At 42.6% G+C, this 14,817-nt stretch overlaps 2 protein-coding genes across 2 annotated transcripts in view; both read left to right on the plus strand.

Moving 5' to 3' along the window:
• Window positions 1-6,546, plus strand: part of zgc:172136 (uncharacterized protein LOC566376 homolog) — a 40,469-nt gene extending 33,923 nt beyond the window's left edge. Inside the window, 1 exon segment of the mRNA XM_052011268.1 lies at window positions 1,242-6,546. Within this exon segment, the coding sequence (XP_051867228.1) occupies window positions 1,242-1,523 (282 nt within the window). The 3' untranslated portion in view covers window positions 1,524-6,546.
• Window positions 6,547-8,701: 2,155 nt separating this feature from the next.
• Window positions 8,702-14,817, plus strand: part of LOC127568022 (cation channel sperm-associated auxiliary subunit epsilon-like) — an 85,148-nt gene continuing 79,032 nt past the window's right edge. Inside the window, exons 1-3 of the mRNA XM_052011269.1 lie at window positions 8,702-8,807; window positions 9,716-9,764; window positions 11,353-11,426. Coding sequence (XP_051867229.1) covers window positions 8,743-8,807; window positions 9,716-9,764; window positions 11,353-11,426 — 188 coding nt within the window. The 5' untranslated portion in view covers window positions 8,702-8,742. The remainder of the gene's footprint in view (window positions 8,808-9,715; window positions 9,765-11,352; window positions 11,427-14,817) is intronic.

Genomic DNA, 14,817 nt, shown 5'->3' on the forward strand with positions numbered 1-14,817 from the left:
CCTCAATGGGTGTGTTACATGGGTGCAGCAGTAGGGTTCCTAAAGCCCAGCTGATTTAGCCTGGCAGAATCGATGTATGGGATTAGGATCCAGCAGAATCAACAGTTCAGGATAATCAGGGAAGTGGGCCCATAGCTGATCAGGGCCTTAGATTTGGACAATTGTCCAGTTGGGAGCAAGATCGAGGAGAAGGGTTGGTGCTGCAGAGGAAGCCAATGAAGGAAAGTAATTCGCTTACCTGGCAGATATTCCGATGCAACTAGTTGCCCCTGTAGTACTTAACGGCAGGTGATCTTAGGACAACAGGAATAGATGTCATTGGGCACTCCCTGGTTGACTCCCACACCAGGCTCCAAAAAGAACATGGGAATCTACAGCATCCACTGCAGCCTTGATGCGGAATTCGCTTCAAGGACGATTCATGCTGGAAAAATTTTTGCTGGCTATCAAGAGTGACACAACACACAAAATACTAGAGGAATTCAGCGTGTCAGGCAGCATCTGCGGAGGGAAATGAACAGTCGACATTTCAGGTCGGGAGCGTTCATCAGGACTAGAAAGAAAGAGGGCAGATAGCCAGTATAAAAAGGTGGGGGGACGGGGCGGAGAAGGAGCAGGCAGGTGATAGGTGGATCCAGGTGAGGGGGGATGATAGGCAGGTGAGGGTGGGGGGAGAGTGGGGATGATGTACGAAGCTGGGAGGTGATCGGTGGAAGTGACAAAGGGCTGAAGAAGATGGAATCTGATAGGAGAGGACAGTGGACCATGGAATAAGGAGAAGGAGGTGGGGAGGGGAACCAGAGGGAGGAGTGTGTGGGTGATGGGCAGATGGAGAGGGCGGGGGAAGGGAAAGAGAAGGGGTGATGGGGGCGGTGGAATAAGGGAAAAAAAGGCGAGGGTAAGAGGGGACTGATAAGGAATGGTTAGTGTGGCTTTGCGTCGGGGAAATCCTGTCTCACTAGTTTGACTGGGTTTTAGGCACAAGTATTTACAATGTAGATCAACAGACCAACAGTTTGGGTTTCTCATAATTTTACTTGGTGAACTTATCTTTTTGCTCTGTTTTAAATTTTCTGTAAGTTGTTTGTGATATCAATTTTAAAGAATCCTTAGGTAACCACAACAGGGTTATTAACATACAAACAACTAGAAAGAGGGACTAAGTTTCTCCCAGGGTGGTGCAAGTTTACAGAACTTAAAAAATCTGCATTGAATGAATAAAGGTATCTTCACTTTTACAGGCCTCACAATCTAAGCCAAGAAACTCGAATGATCGGCACAGTCAGAGTTTAGACGATGTACGCTTGTACCAACAACAACCACCTTTGTGCTCAAGTTTGTCTTCAGATACCTCTCAGAGCTACACGTTTGGCTGTATCTATGAGGACAAGGATAGTCAATTTTGTTATACTTATTCCACTGCAGATTGTAACACGAAATCCACCTTCTATGGCAAACGTTCAATGAACTGTCTATCGTTGGATCTTCTTGGAGACGAACAACTAATGGAATTTGTAGTATAGTTAAAGACTGTATGAACATGATGGATATGTTAACCAGCAAAGTCTTGGACTGATCTACTTTGAGTGTTAATCTATGACTTAATGAAGGAGCGTTATGAAACATTTGTGAAAATGTCCTCCAACAGGAGCCCCTGCTGAGCGAGCGTCCAAACACTTGAGCCTAAAAGTAATTTTTGCGAACAATTTAACAGATTATTTTATACCTCACCACAACCTGGAGCCCAGCTGAAGACTCACTGTCAGAGGCAGCAGCACCTATTGGAGCATTTTGGAACTTGCTGTGGTAATGCTGTAATAAGTTTATTTTATACCTTATTCTTATTTCAGAAACAAGGGTATTTTTCTCAACAGTGACTTCTGCAAAACAATTTGACATTTGTCCAAATGAGAAAAATACAGATAGTGCATCATATTTGTGAGGCATTCCAATATTGATGAGTTGGGAAGCTATAAACTATAGAATGGAAGTGGAATTGGTTTATTATTGACACATGTACCAAAATACAGTGAAAAGCTTTTGTTTGTGTGCCATTCTGACAGATCATTCCATACATTGTCTTCACTCACTGCTCCTTCAGCTGAAAGACCCAATTCTATTTAAGGAGTAAGCTAACCTGAAAGTCAACTTTTAACAAACTATATCAGCAAGGAGTATGAAAAGGATAGAAGATTTTCTGCAGAAAACTATTGTCTGCTTTATTTTTAGATTTTTCTCTGCTTTGAAGAGGAATTTAAATAGAACATGCAAGCAAGTACCAATGAATGATTACTCTGATCTTAAAGGTATCTTTAAATGGTGATAGAAGAACTGATGCTTCAAATGACAAATAATTACTCCAAATCCCAGTTATGGTTGTTGTTACATCACTGCAGGACAATGAACAGTTGACTTAGAAGGTAAAACTGGAAGTCCAGTCACATTTTGCCACTATGACAGGTGATAGAGAAGAATTACCACTAGCGGCAGAACAAGTATCCAGGTTAAAAACTAAATAGTTTCATGCAAAGTTGTATTGAAACTACAAAAATCATCATTCTAAATATGGATGGCAAGAATACACTGCAGCTTCATATTCCTGACCATCTTTTGTGCTTTCATTTTCTGCTTCTGTTTGGTACATTTATAGAGTTGATAAATAGCTCATAATAAACTGAGCCAGATTGTTTTGGGATATGCTGGAGATGTTCACAGAAACAATACTTTAAGTAACACCGTCTGTGTAAAACAAAATTCTTTGAATTATCACATCGCCTTCTCTCAAACAATGAATCAGTCCTTCCCTACTCTTTCAGTTTGAAATTAGAAGAAACACTGAGGGCAGCAAGGAGAAGCTTCAATATCCACAACCGAGAGTGGCTTAGCAGCGACACTATTGACTGAACTGGCCAACTCCTGAAGGATGCAGTCACCAAAATGGGGTTTGCAATAGAGAGAGAATTGAAGCGAAAGGTAAACCTACCTGATATAATCCACACATGTCTACACTATCAAAGATATATATGTCCTTGACAACATTGCGAAGAACAACCGTCACAGAACCGTCATTGGAAAGAAGTGCGAAGTTCTCTTTGGATACTCTAGTGGTTCAAAGATGGGGAACCATGAGTACTGTAGTCTATCAACAACAGCAAAATTGTACTTCAACAAATGCTGCAACCTCATGGTGAAGCATATCCCTCACACTACCATCAACAGCAAGGCACATTCTGGTTCATGGTGGAAAAGCACATCGGAAGCAGCATCAAATGTATCTGAAAATGGGAGCTGTTCCAGTGAAACTACAATACAAGATGGCGTGCGTGTGAGCAGAGTTAAACAATGCTAAAGCCAACTAATCAAATCAAAACTGTAGGCTTGCAGTATTGACACATCCAATCATGAATGCTGCTGAACTAAGAAGAAAGCTCCATGAATATTCCATGATAGCATGAGTGTAAAAGATAAGGCTGAACTGTTTGCACCCATCTTTAGCCAAAAGGGCAAAGTGGATGATCCGTCACAGATTCCTTGAGGACATTGCATAAGCTATTATTCATGCCATTCAAAATTAACTCTCCCTGAAATCAATAAAGGACTCAGTGTAACAAACTGTGCAAGGCCCCAATAAGATCACAACTTTAGTGCTGAAGCCCTATGCTGCAGAACTAGCTTTACTCATAGCCAAGGAGTTATAACAGTTGAGTGGACCAACAAGGTGGAAAGTTGACCATTCATGTCTTGCTGACACAACAACAGGGCAGATCCAATCTGACCAATCAGCCTACTCTTAGTCCTTACCAAAAGGATGAGAAGGTCATCGATAGTGGTATTAATCTACACTTACGCAAATAGCCCATGTGCCGAACCTCAGTTTAGGTTGTTTTAAAGCCACTTGACTCTAGATTTCATTAAAGTCTTAGTCTAAACATGGACAAAAGAGTTGAATTCCAAAGTGAGGTGAAAATGACTGTCTTTGACATCAAAGCAGAAATCGTTGGATTGTAGCATCAAGCAGTCCTAATAAGATTGATTCAATGGGAATCAAAGGGTAAACTCTGCACTGGTGGAATTATACAAAGGATGATGGTTGTGCTTGTTGAAGACCTATTAACTTTAAGGCTAAGTTAATGACTGCAGGACTTCTCAGTGCACTTCTCAGTGGCCTAGTCCCAATCATCTTCAGCGGTTTCATCAATAACCTTTCCACTATCATATGGTCAGTATGGAAATGTTTGTTAATGATTGCACTTGTTCAATTCCATTCACAATTCCTCAGCTAATGAAGCATGGTTTGGCCTGATAAGTGGCAAATAACATTTGTGCCATATATGTGCTAGGCAATGGTCAACTTCAACAAGAGTCCAGCCACCTCCACTTAATATTCAGCAGCTTTCCCACTGTTCAATCCTCCAGCATCAGTATATTTTTAATCGTTGGCCATAAACGTAATTGCACCAGCCACATTAACGGGGGGAGTTTATAGGCTGAGAATTTTGTAATGAGTGGGATTCCCCAGAGCCTTTTCACTACCAATTATTCTTTGTTTGTTACCCATAATAGAACAGCACCTCCTAAAAACAACTTAGGACATGTACAGCAGGCACACAGAAACACCACCACCTCCAAGTTCTCTACCAACAAACCTGGACATATATTGCCTTTTCTTTGTTCCCACTGGGTCCCACTGCAGCCTACCTAATATCACTTTGAGAGTAGCTTCACCAAACAGGGTGCAGTCACTCAGGAAGGCACTCACCATCAGCTTCTCAAGGTCAACTAGGAATGGACAATAAATGCGGGCCTTGCCAAAAATATGCATGACTTGGGTATGACTGAAAAAAATTATTCCCTGGAGACAAAAAAAATGCAAGACATAGAGCAAATGCATTGCACTGCTTTTGAAAGTAGCCTTGATGCTGATATGTACCTAACTGCCTTAAATGATCTTAGGAGTAAGAGAACATACGACAGTAGTGCTGATGTTACATTGCAGTCTACTGAAAAACAACACTCAGTGAAAAGTTAGCAATATTGACCGAGTAACAACAATGTAGTATATTTGGATGAATTGAAGTTGTAAATTCAGATAATGGGATTTCAGAATAAATTCCTTTCCTCATATTTATTTCTTTTTTTAATGTGCCCAGGAAAAATAATTGCAGCAAAGTGAGTATTCAGCCCTCTAATCACGCCTGTCAAATGGAACTGTACATCTAGTATGTCTCTTTACACATTCTCCATATTCTTCTGCACTTTTACCTATGAAATGTTTATCTAGTTGTCATTTAACAATGGTATAAGCTCTGTTTCCAAGTAATTTGCATTACATTCGAATGATCCTCCTATGTAAGAATCGCACTTAATCTTCTGTATTCTGGTAAAAGCACCTCAATTATTTGAGTCCTTCTTAAAAGCCATAGCCATTCAGTCCAGGTAGTACTTTAGTTAATATTCACTGTTTTCTCTCTGTGACTTTCTATAATATACTCTCTGTAACTGAATGCCTACTTCTTGTTGGTTTACTTCCTGTAGTATTGTGATGTGTTGCCTGCAACCTGATAGTATGTGAGCAGCTAGGATAAATCAACCATGTTGGTGTACACTGTGATCTGCAGGTCTGATCATCTTTCAGAGGCCAATATGCTACACCTAGTGGCAATGTACCTTATGAAGGTTGCAGATTTAATAGATAAATAAAACTATGGATATAATTTACAGCCAGGGCAAATGAATATTTACTGTTTACTAGTTTATTACCTTTGTGTTTAGTGGAAACAGGCAAAAACAAACCTCCAAAGGAAATTCTTTCCTCCAAGTTTAAATTATTGTCACATCACCACACTTGTTTTTAGTATGGTGCTGTGGTTACAGATTGTGCATTTCAGCATTTGATTTATATTCCCTGATACATACTATAGCCATAATGTGTAAAGTCTAATCAAAGCCTGTTTTGTCCGTAACTTTACCTTTGAATAATTCAGATCAATGTGAGGTTAGCCAATTATTTACATTTCTACCTATAAGCCAAATATTGTTTTCTCCAAAACCTTCTCTTTCTCAACTGCCATGCACACTTGCTTCCTTTTTCTTCTCCATTTACTCTCTTGGTCTCTTTATCAAACACACACATTGACTCTGCCTGTATGTTGTGAATTGAAGAGTTGAATGCATAAGCTGTTGTATGATGAATTATTTATATTGCTTTCAAACTTGCAATATGTTTGTTCTTATAAAACATATGATTAACTTTTTTTTTACCTATTTTGTAAAGATTTGGAAAAACTGTTTATATACACCTTCTTGAGGATTGTTTTAAAATGCCGAAGAATAATCATGTTATATTGTATGGAACTTTATTACAGTATTATAACTGAGCACTGTGATAATTAATTATGCAAATTATCCTGTTTATTTAGATGCTGAACAACTAGTCGATGTTTGTCTAAACCCCTATTACATTTGCTCGGGGATTTTAATATTTGTTATATAGAATAGTTGAACTGTTATTTGTATACATTGAACATCTAGTTTTAAATGTGAGATTCATATTTTATTTTCACTGACATCCTTTCCATGAAAGGACCTTTATTATGCAAATAAAATAAGTTACAAAATTTGAAATTTCTTGCTGTTTTTTTTCATAAATTGGGAATGTAAATATCTACCAGACTTCAAAATCTATTTTATTAATTTGTAGGTGTTCTTTCAGTTTCTGTACATTAATTAAGTAATAATGATTCCCAACAAGTGAATTTATTTACTTGATATATTTTTTGTACATAAACCTACTTGCCAGTATTTAGCTAGCAGCTCTGTACTTTCTGATCTGTTGGTAATCTTAAGATAAGATTTCTTTATTAGTCACATGTACATGGAAAAACACAGTGAAATGCATCTTTTGTGTAGAGTGTTCTTGGGGCAGCCCGCAAGTGTCGCTTCTGGCGCCAACAGAGCATGCCCACAACTTCCTAATCTGTAAGTCTTTGGAATGTGGGAGGAAACCAGAGCACCCAGAGGAAACCCACGCAGTCACGGGGAGAACGTACAAACTCCTTACAGACAGCGGCCGGAATTGAACCCAGGTCGTCCCTCGTCAATGCTATAAATGCAGAAAATTGACCCCACACCAGGACATGCTCACAACCACCAATGGCCGTTGGTGAGCCAATATCAGGATTTGTTATTTTTTTTCTATCCTCAACTCTTGCCATTATTCTGTCAATTCCTCTAATACTCTCCTTGCTATATCACAGTGTTCACTCTCTATAAATTCTGCAGCTTAAATTCTTTTCTAGCACTGTCCTACCTGCTATCATTCTAATCTTTGTTGATCCATATTCCTACTCCTAACATTGTTTACTTCAGGATCCTCAGTCTCCTCTGCAAATTCCTTCCCGGTCTTATGGTCTTCCATCCTCAGTTTCCCTGCATAGTTTTCATTTAACTTGGCTAAATTTTCTGGAAGTCATTCTCTAAATTTTCCAGAAGTCATTCTCTAAATTTTCCCACGTTATTTATTTGTTTTAAAACACTCAGAACCTACATGACGGTGTATTATGAATTATATTAACTGGAGTTTAGGACTAGAACAGTGTTTGTGGACTTTTAGAACTTTTCAGAAATCGCTGTTGAAAATAGGTTGAGAGGTTAGCAGCTTTGATGAAAGCTCTGAAGAACCTTGGGAAATCTATCAATAAATCTTGTACTCTTGGATCTGTTTCTTGAGTGATTTTGAAAGGCTCTCTTAGATGCTGTATTGCGAGGTCAGTTACCAAAATTTCGGGGAAAAAAAGCTTTGATAGAATTTGAATTAAGTTTCTCACCATATTTTGGCTGTATCAACTTGTTAATTGCACTGCTACATTTTTACCTTCGTACGATTATGCTGTGATATTGCGGTACTCAGAGAACAGTACGTCAGAAACAGCAGCAGACCTCACACAGTCCTCCAGCTGCACTAGATAGGATTAGCTTGTAAAAAAAACACACGGTTTTCTTAACGAAAGTAGACATCTCGGTTGAAACCAAATCAAGGCATTTCACAACGCACTCTTAGTATATTGGATCAAGCCTGCCTGCTGGACGTGATTAGCAGTAACTTTCAAAGTGACCACCGCCCCCAAATTCTTTGATCTGGGATTCTTCCAGGCTTTCCAGAAGCATAGGCAGGATGTACCTATTTTCCAAGGCGACCATTTATATCAATAGTGCATCATATTGGATTAAAGTTCAGCTTTGTTGGGGGTCAGATAACAAGGTCAGATTGAGGACGGTCAATGAGGGTGGTTAGTGGCAGGGATGAACTCTGTAACTCATCCAGGATGCTGGGGCAAGCAGTTTACCGTGGAAGCAGCTGATGGATTAGGACGTGATAAAGCCAGGGTTCACATCACGGTTAATAAGTGAAATGCAAGGACTGAACACTCTGTGCCTTCGCAAACGGATGAGACTCAAAGGGCAATGGTGAGCGCAGAGCCGTGACATCAATAACGAAATGGTGTAAAGCGTTCCCCACGGCTCCGGTGAGCAGCGTCCCGCCATCGACGCCCTCCCCTGTCGCCAGGACCAAGGGGAAGCATGGCACGTGACCCTGAGTCAACGGGGACGTCTGGCCAATAAGGAGCTTGCTCGCCCCCTCTTCCCCGCCCCTCTAATGACGTAATTGGGCGGGCAAGTGAGCACGTGGATAACGGCCGCGGGAGGGCGGGCGCCGGTTAACGTCCGTTGGCGGCTGTAGGCATGTCCGTGTTGTGGTGTGGGGTGGCACTGCTGATCAGTGTCGATGTCGTCTTGGCTGTGTGGAGGTAAGGAGGTGACGGCGTGGGTGGAGGACAGGGTGTTGGGTGTAGTGGGGGAAGGACCTTTGTGGGCCTGAGTGGGAGGGTGGGGTCATTGGGCGAAGGATCTGGGAGGGAGGGTGTTAGGTGTAGGTCCTTTGTGGTGGATGGAGGACCCTGTTGGCAGGGTGGGGTCATGTGCGGTGGACTTGGATGGGAGGGTCGTGGGGGAGGACCTAGTTAGGAGGGTGGGGTCGTGGGGGAGGACCTGGGTGCGATGGTTGGAGGGGGGGGAAGGACTTGGTGGGAGGGCAGGTTGTGACTGGAGGGTCTTGGAGGGTGGGGTTGTGGGGAAGGACTTGGGTGGGTGGGGTGGTGGGTGAGTGGGAAGGTGCGGTCATGGCTGGTGTACTTGGATGGGAAGGTTGGGTGGAGGATCTGGGTGGGATGGTGGGGTTGTAGTGGGAGGACTTGGATGATAGGATCTTGGTGAGAGGGCAGGGTGTTGGGGGTAGGTCCTTTGTGGGGGGAGGACTTGGATGGGAGGGTTGGGTGTAAGAATTGGATGGGAGGATAGGATATTGGGTGTAGGTCTTGGGTGGGGTGGAGGATCTGAGTGGAAGGAAGAATTGTGCTGGGGTGGATGGTAGGAGGACTAGGTGATTGGAAGGTTGTGGGAGGGAACAATACAATCCATAATGTTGACTCATCTGGTTAATAGTCCTCTGTGAGGGATGGTGCAAGAGCAAGCTTGCTGAAAAGAAATGCATTATTTTCAGTTAACAGAAGGCTCCAAAATTCCCGGTGGTTTTTGTGTTGCATAGTTAGCCAATAAAATCTTGGTTTGAAGGGCAGTAAATCTTGTAAGCTAAACCATACAAACAATTTTAAACAAAACATGTTTTAATACTAATTTTGAGATGGCTTTTTTAAAGATATTCCAACAATATGGAAAGTCGAATTGCAATCAATACACGAAACACTGTAAGTGAATTTGCCATATTAGTGATCTAGAATTGTACTCATTACATTAGTTTTGTGAGAATTTGCTCTTGCAAATTAGCTGCCATGTTTCCTACATTACAAAATATACTTAATTGGATGTAAAGTTCTGAGGGTATTCTAAAAAGGACACGGGTATAATGGAACTATATGTCATTTTTTTAAAAAATCATTGCTGTGGATAAATTGGCTGGCTAATGGGAAACATTGTTGGCATATATGGGCCTTGTCTGGTTAGCACGATGTAACAAATAGTATACTAGTCTTCTCCTTTTACAGTTTATATAAATAATTTGGGTGAAGGCATCAAAGGTATGATTGCTAAACTTGCTGATGGCACAAAGATGGGTACCCATAGTGAAGTATGAAAAGGATGCAAGGTGGCTACAAAGCAATATAGTAAGTTGAGTGGGTTAAAAAAAATTGAGTATAATGAGAAATGTGAAGTTATCCATTTAGGAAGAAAAAATAATTAAGAATTAATAATTAAGAAGCAAATTAACTAAATGGTGAGAAATTGCAGAACTCTGAGAGAGGGATCTGAGTGTGTATCCAGCATTTTCTGGGTTTTACTTGATTTTCAGTATCTGCAATTCTTCTGTTTCTCAGTGGTTTCCTCTTAACCACCCTCTGAAGTAGCCTTTTCATTTACTATCAAACCTCTAAAACAGGAACAAACACAAAAATAAAATACTTTGGGAACTACAAATCTGAAATAAAAACAAATACTGACAGTATGCTTGAGGGTCCAGTGTTTAATGTGAATTGGTTGTGTAAAGTTGAGGACAAAATGTTAAGTTGTTTCTCTCTGCACATTTTGCTGCTTGATCTGCTGAGTGTTTCCCAATAACTTCTACATAACTGGGCCTATTTAATTTTCTTTGTAATCCATCTCTATGTAGATCTTTGGCGGCTGCTGCTCTGGACCTGTGCCATACTGCTTCTCCTTTTTTACTTTACCTTCCTTTTTTTTTTACTTTTTAATCTTTCTCAAAACACTTCCTGTCTTCACACTTGTCTTCATCATTTTCAAGTATTCAAGAAGAAGAAAGCGAAAGTTCAGGACAAGTATGTTTCCACTAAATAAAAAGGTTGTAGCTGGAAACCAGGATCCTTCCTGGATATCAAGAAATGTACAAAATAGGATAAGACAATAAAAGGGAAACATGGCAGATACAAAGAGCTCAATGTTGTAAAAAGCCCAGGGGCACATAACAAGATTAAAATGGAAATAAGGAAGGCAGTGCATGGTAAAATAGAAGATGAGCCAAATGTGCTTTATAAATGAAAGGCAAGTGAAAAAGAATAAACATAACATGAGAGAAGAGACAGAAGATGATATGATTCTAACAGAAAACTTCACATTGTTCTTCAGAGGAGATTGGTGTAGGCATATTGTTAAAGAAGTGCAAAATATTGAGAGAGGGGAGTTCAACATCCTTCATATTAAAGAAACAAGGAAGAAAATATTTTTTTCTCTACATTTAAACTGCTGTACAAACAAGTTGTAGAATTCAGGCATGCATTTGAGCCAGTACAGCATTTAATACCAACTATTTAAAATTCACAGCTCCGTCTGGAATATGAAGGAGACTCGCTCTTACAATGGATTGTTCCAGAACCGTGTACAGTCAGTTCTCTAACGTAAGACTAAATTTAATGCACTAGTTGAGAGAGGGATTTTGGACACAGAAAAGGAATATCGTCTGTAGATTGCGTGATGGTATTCTTGTGTTAAGCAATTAAAAATTATTTTTGTCTCTCTGAAGTGAAACATGCCGATGATTATTTCTGGGTTGTATCATATCATACCATCAGTCATCCTTGCAATCTTCACAACACAAAATGCTGTTGGAACTCAGCAGGTCAGGCAGCATCTATGGAGGGAAATAAACAATGTTATGGGTCAAGACCCTTCATCAGGACTGGAAAGGAAGAGGGCAGAAGCCCGAATAAGAAGGCCTGGGGAGGGGGAGGAGCACATGCTGGCAGGTGATAGGTGAGTCCTGGGGAGAGGGGAGGGTAGGTGGGTGGAGGAGGGGGGATGAAAGGGAGTGATGCAAGAAGTTGAGGGGTGATAGGTAGGAGAGGCAAAGGGCTGAAGGAGGAATCTGGTAGGAGAGAACAGTGGACCATGGGGGGGAGAAAAGGAAGGTGGGAAATGGATGGGCAAGTCATGAGGGTGGGGGATGAAAAGGGGGGGGGATAAGGGAGGAGTTACTGGAATTGAGAGAAATCGATATTGATGCTGTCAGGTTGGTGACTACCAAGGCAGAATATGAAATGTTGTTCCTCCAACCTGTGTCTGGCTTCAACATGGTAGTAGAGGAGGCCATGGATAGACATGTCAATATGGGAGTGGGATGTGGAATTGAAGTGACTGGCCACCAGGAGATCTTAGCTTTTGCAGCGGACAGAGCAAAGGCACTTAATGAAGCGGTCACCCAATCTGCGTCGGTTCTCACCGATGTAGAGGAGGCTGCACTGGATGCAATAAATGACACCCTTAGATTCACAGGTGAAACGCTGCCTCACCTGGAAGGACTGTCTAGGGCCCTGAGTGGTGGTGAGGGAGGAGGTATAGGGACAGGTGTAGCACTTTGCACGGATAAGTGCCAGGAGGGTCATCGATGGGGAGGGACGAGTGGACAAGGGAGCTGCAGAGAGAGTGGGGGAGGGGAACATGTGCCTGGTGGTGGGATCACGTTGGAGGTGGGGGAAGTTGTGGAGAATGATGTGTTGCATGCAGAGGCTCGTGGGGCGGCAGGTGAGGACAAGGGGAACCCTGTTATGTTGGGGGGGGGGAATGGGTTAGGGGCAGATGTGCGGGAAATGGAGGAGATGCAGGTGAGGGCTGCATTGATGGTGATGGAAGGGAAACCCCGTTTACTGAAAAGAGGACATCTCAGATGTTCTGGAATGGAAATCATCATAGGAACAGATGCAGTGGAGGAACTGGGAGAAGGGAATAGCATCATTGCAAGTGACAGGGTGGGAAGAGGTGTAGTCAAGGTAACTGTGGGAGTCAGTGGGTTTGTAAAAGATGTCAGTGGTTAATCGGTCTCTGGAGATGGAGACAGAGAGATCCAGAAAGGGGGGAGAGGTGTCCGAGAGAGACCAAGTAAATTTGAGGGCAGGGTGGAAGTTGGAGGTAAGGTTAAAGAAATTTATGAGCTCAGCACGGGCGCAGGAAGCGGCCCAAATGCAGTCGTCAACATAGCGGAGAAAGAGTTGGGGAATGTTACTGATGTAGGCTTGGAACATGGACTGTTCCACGTAGCCAATGAAAAGGCAAGCACAGCTGGGGCCCATGCAAGTGCCCATGGCTAGTCCTTTGGTTTGGAGCAAGTGGGAGGAGCTGAAAGAGGAGTTGTTGAGATGAGTACCAGTTCTGCCAGATGGAGGAGGGTTGCAGTGGAGGGGGACTGTTTGGGTCTGTTATCGAAAAAGAAGCGGAGAGCCTTAAGGCCTTCCTGATGGGGGATGCAAATCTACAGAAACTCGACATCCATAGTGAAAATGAGGCAGGCAGAGCTGGGGAACTGAAAGGGTCACCTTCACCTGTGAATCCAAGGGTGTCATTTATTTGCATTCTGTGCCCCTGGTGTGGCCTCCTCTACATCGGTGAGACCCGACGCAGATTGGGTGACCACTTCGTTAAGCACCTTCATTCTGTCCACTGCAAAAGCAAGGATCTTCCGGTGGCCACCACTTCAATTTCGTGTCCAATTTCAACACTAACACATCTATCCACGGCCTCCTCTAGTGCCACATTGAGGCCAGATGCAGGTTGGAGGAACAACACCTCGTATTCCGCGTTGGTAGTCTCCAACCCGATAGCCTCAACGTCGATTTCTCTAACTTCCGGTAACCCCTCCCTTCCCACATCCCCTTTGTCTTCCCTTATTCCTGTGGCCTTCTCACTCCTTCTCTTTCCCCTCCCCTCATGACCTGCCCATCTATTCCCCACCTATCCCTTCCCCTTTTTTCCAGTGGTCTACTGCCCTCTCCTAATGGATTCCTTCTTCTTCAGCCCTTTTGCCTCTTCTACCTATCACCTCTCAACTTCTTGCATCACTCCCTTTCACCCCCAACTTCTTCCCCCACCACCACCACCACCTTTCCCCCTCTCATCTGGACTCGCCTATCACCTGCCAGCCTGCAGTCCTCCCCTGACCTTCTTATTCTGGCTTCTGCCCTCTTCCTTCCCAGCCCTGATGGAAGGTTTTGACCCAAAACGTCGACTGTTTATTTCCCTCCACAGATGCTGCCTGACCTGTGGAGTTCCTCCAGCACTTTGTGTGTGTGTGTGTGTGCTGCTCCAGATTCCAGCATCTGCAGAACCTCTTGTGTCTCACCCTTGCAACCCTGATGTGTTGGTCTGGGATGCCTGAAAGATAAATTTATAGGGTGTTTTTACACAGGCACAGACAAACACTGGTCCCAATTTTTGTTTTTGCCTCCAACAATGGCCAGACTCTCCTTGACCCCTCTTCCTGCACATGGATCACTTCCTCCTGTCTGATATTTCCACCTGGCACAATTGGCAGTCCTTCTCATTCTCAACCCTCCCTTCCTCCCCATCACCAAAGTCTTGGAGTCCATTGTGTGCCTTCCCACCTCAGTGCACAGGACACGCCTTATCAGACCTGTGGTCAACAACTTCCAGAGCTCTATTTTGTGAAAGCAGAATAGGATAGCACATTTTTGACTTTGACTCAACCCCTGGTGTGTTGCACATTGGAAATTCTCATTGAAGTGTGAACAGCAAATGGTCTATGTTATCCCACCTTTGCACTATAGGAGGCACTAAATCCTCTAGCTGTGCTGATAAAATTGTGCTAATATAATTTGACTCCAAATAAAACTTTTAACTTATTGGCATAGGGTTTTTCATTTGGATGAAATGCACCCTTTGACCTGGATGCTGTATCTTCGATCAACCTAACTATAATGAGCAAAGTTCAGGTCTATAAAATGCCTATGCTTTAGGAGCTTGCTTATTGATGGGTGTTAAATAACATTATGTTCCAGG

This window comes from Pristis pectinata, chromosome 3, assembly GCF_009764475.1.
Source record: "Pristis pectinata isolate sPriPec2 chromosome 3, sPriPec2.1.pri, whole genome shotgun sequence".
Lineage (NCBI taxonomy): Eukaryota > Metazoa > Chordata > Chondrichthyes > Rhinopristiformes > Pristidae > Pristis > Pristis pectinata.